The 3,946-nt window shown below is 47.0% G+C and overlaps 1 protein-coding gene across 1 annotated transcript; it reads left to right on the top strand.

Annotated features, from left to right (window-relative positions):
* Positions 1-1,673: 1,673 nt before the first annotated feature.
* On the top strand, positions 1,674-3,153 carry LOC121837379 (mediator of RNA polymerase II transcription subunit 1-like). The gene has a single exon (XM_042292998.1). It carries the CDS (start codon positions 1,724-1,726, stop codon positions 2,957-2,959), a length of 1,236 nt encoding a protein of 411 aa, XP_042148932.1. The 5' UTR covers positions 1,674-1,723; the 3' UTR covers positions 2,960-3,153.
* The last annotated feature ends 793 nt before the right edge of the window (positions 3,154-3,946 follow it).

Genomic DNA, 3,946 nt, shown 5'->3' with positions numbered 1-3,946 from the left:
ATAGTGGGGACTGCGGCTCCAAGCGTTTTGCATAGCCCTGCGCTCAGGCAAGCTGACATTGATTAGAAACTATAAGGTCGGCTGCTACACGCGATGTCTATGCGAAATGCTTCTGCTAGGAGTCGCACCGTGACGCTACTGTCTCGTTGCACGCTTCCAAAAATGACAAAAATTAAACAGCGAAAATAAAAAAAAACTTTCTGGTAAAGAGGGCGCTGTTCAATCTTCCTAACCATGTTAGGAAGACTGACCATGCCTTCGAGCCCTGAGAGACATAATAAATGAAATGAAACCATGTTCAACCAACACGACCAACTTTCCACCGTAACGCAGTGTATAATCACCGAGAGCTTAAGAAACGATGAGCGAGGCTTAGTGATAGATCTTACGACATTTTTATCAGCGAATGCCGCAACCTCATTGGCTGCCGAGCGATAATATAATGCAGTTAACTCGCCACGAACTTTGTGTCTTAAAACTCTCAGCGACTATAAAAACTAAAGTAAAAATATATATATATTTTGTGCGTGCACTATACTTTGCCCAAGAAAAAAAAAATCATCTGCTCAAGGCCCGTTGCGCCGATGCACATTGGGCCTGAGGGTCAGTCTTCTTTGTGTTGTTGCGAGTCAAGAAAAAAGGGGCTCTAACGGATACTGAACATTTTTCGTGACGTCACCAAATGGTGCGTTCTTTATTAGTGGCATAGCGACGCCAGTACATTCCACTCTGAAAGAGAAGAGGCGGAGCCTCCTTCGAAGTTCCCATGTTAGAACGGACGATAGATGTTTCAATTATGGCACAATGCGAGGGAGTGTGTCGGCAAATATTCGGATATTCGTGCTTCTTTGTTCAGATGCTCAGTTCAGTATTGAGCATACTGCGCATGTGCTTTTTCCAACAAAACATTTTTGCGAGACACCTACTTGTTAGAAACCTATAAGTCGAACAGTCGATGTACATCTTTAGAAATGATTATAGTCAGAAGTCGGTCAGCTTTAAACTATTTTTTTTTTCTATTTCCCTCTTTATTACAAAGAACGGCTGACACTGAGACTCCCCCTTTTCCCTCGGCCTGGTTTTGATAAAGTCGATATTGTCCTATCCAGGAAGACGTATTACTTATACTCCGTGAATATGTAGGGTGTTCTTATAGCAAATGCTTTTGACAAATTCATTCTGAGTAACTTCTCCCCTACAAGTGTAAAATACGAGGTTAAGTTTCCTGTACCGGGAAATATGTTTTTATACGTATTTACTTAGCGTAAATATTTAGGTGGTAATTTCAAAGATTTGCTGTCTGGCTCATGTACTGATTGTTTTTCTGCGTGCACGTGGCCTCTTTACATATCCAGTCTTTCCATAAGATGCATTCCAATATTTCTGGCATTAAAACACACACACACACGTTTTGTGATTATGACGAGATGGCACTTGTATCCCTTTATTTATTTGTGCCTTCCCTTCCACATAATAACTGTGTGCACTGACCAAAAACTACCTTTTATTTCCTCACTGCAGGCACTTGCAGAACCGGGTCCAGTGCTGGCCAACAATGCCAACATCTCCCGAATCGGTTCCCGCATGCCTCAGCTGATCGCCTCTGCCCAGTGAGGAACATCTAACCGGCACCCTGTGGCCCAAGCTTCTCGTCAAGCTCGCAAGCCCCCAGAATGACGTGTGCTCCTGCGGAGACCACCTAGTGGCCGTTGCGCATCGCGCCATGGCCGCCGTGAGGCAGATGTCCATTCCACAACCAGCCACGACTGGCACCGAACCGGGAGACCGAGCGCGTTCTCCCTCCAGGGACGAGCGCCGTGGCTCCTCTAGTCCGCGGAGATCTGCAACAACCGTTGAGACCACGGTCGTCGTCGCCGAGCCCTTGAGCAAGAGTGCTTCGCACCCATCAAGCTTCAAAGTCAAGCTGACACGACGGGACACCTCCAACAAGCTAGTTCCTGAACCTACCTCCACCAAAGCATCCGGCAGCTCTTCCGACGGCGAAAAGTCAAAGGGGAAAGCCCACAAGGCGGCCGGTTGGAAAACTTCCAAGTTCTTCAGCAAGACCATGTCTTCCACAGAGTTACTAAAAGGACTGAAGAAGCTCTCGGTAACCGCTACTTCGTCAGGCAGCCCCGATGATCCGGATGGAAAATCGTCTTCTGGCGGTGGCGGTGGAAAAGTTAAATTCACGATCAAGAAACGCAACTCGTCCAGCGACTCGGCCGTAAACAAAGATCGCTCGCCAGAAGGAATGCGCAGCGGGGAAGGGTCGAGGAAGTCTTCACGGGAGTCTTCGGACGGATCCCCGAACGTGTCTCCACGGACAAGCATCGATGAGGGGATCGTCTGCAAGAAAGAAGACATCCTTTCTCTGATCCACCACAACACCAAAAAGAAGTCATCCTCGACGTCCTCGTCTGTGACATCGACGACAGTCGGCGTAACGTCACCCAAGAAAATTGCCCTCCGCACCACACGGTCAGCCACAATTGACCCGTCAGGAATGGCGACGGATACGTACGAACCAGCGGCAGAAAATATCCCCAGGATCGTGTCAACACCACCTGCACCACGGCGCGGCTCCACCACGCTAGAGCGAAGTACGAGCGAAGAGGTAAAACCAAGCAAGTCGAAAAGAAACAGCCTCTCGGGCAAGACACCGCCCCAGCAGAAATCTCAAGAGGAACCGCCAGCAGTCGAGGAGCTCATCACCAAAAAACCCAAGCGAAAACACTCGGGGGATGCTACTCGTGAAGTCAAGAAAGAAGCTCCTGCAGAAGAGATTCCAAAGGAAGGCAAACCTAAAGACGAGTCTCAGGTGAAGTGGGACGAAGGTAACGTTGTGGATGCTATGCTGTTGGGTGATGCCATCGAAGCCTTCCTCCGGGGTTCCATGGGCGGACCCGCTCCAGCCATGCCATCTACGCCAAAGAGAGTGTCCTTCAAGAAAACGTGAGGTTATAGAGATCACATCCACGCCCATGGTGACAGTGACTGAGATTTTCATTCCGGCAGCAACGGATGTGTTAAGTGTTATGAGCATGGCGACGGCAGAGAGTGTGATGGTGAAGTGGCCAAACACGTTATTTGTTTTGTGTCTTATTCTGGAAGAAGAGAATGGTGCGAGTTGCATGTTGCGTGTAGCGGAACTCTGAGGAAAGTGAAAGACGTATGTTGTGGTGTTTTTGTCAAAGTGTTGAAAACGAAACGTCTCAGACATGCATCCACACTCACCAAAGTCAGCGTTAATGGCCAAATGAAAGACCGGAGGAAGATTTTGCTCACCGCATTTAAAATTACATTATTTTTTGTTTCGTCGTTGTGAAGATGTGCATGCTTCGCGCGTCAAAGTTCCGAATTGGGGGCACGACTCCAAAATCTTGACGCCACACGTCTGCGATTACACAAATGCGAGAGTGGGAAATTAAACTAAGAGAGGACAGGTGAAGTTGGCAGGAATGCAAGCAAAACAAAGTTCAGAATATTTGTTCTTACTGAAGGTTCGGCTCTATTTCATATTTCAAAATCAGTGTAAACTTAACCCGCCTAATCCAAGTTACAAAAATATTTCTTTGTTTGTTCCTTACCAAGTTGCATTGTGATACAATGTGAACCCTTCTACCAGACAAGGCCGGAAATGTAAAACACGGTATACTACATTTCCAGCGGAACAGGAGACTTTTGTGTTCGTACGCGTTATAGCTCTAGACCTCACACGTTGTAACAAGCATTTTTGTGTGTCAAAGTGCCGCCTCGCATGACTGCAAACAATCTGAATTGTTGTCCCAAATATCTGTAAAACTGGACATCCGGTTTTACAAATATTTGTATCTTTCTCTGTGGATAGTTTTGAGTGCTTTTTCGCAATTGACACAAGAATGACTGTCTTTTGGGACACTGCTCAGATACAAGCTTTTACTTTTTCTTCGTGCCTCTTTCATTC

This window comes from Ixodes scapularis, unplaced genomic scaffold (genome assembly GCF_016920785.2).
Source record: "Ixodes scapularis isolate PalLabHiFi unplaced genomic scaffold, ASM1692078v2 PGA_scaffold3__209_contigs__length_174095766, whole genome shotgun sequence".
NCBI classification, from domain to species: Eukaryota; Metazoa; Arthropoda; class Arachnida; order Ixodida; family Ixodidae; genus Ixodes; species Ixodes scapularis.
Note: the sequence above shows the minus strand (reverse complement) of the source record. Positions and strands in the feature narration are given on the sequence as shown.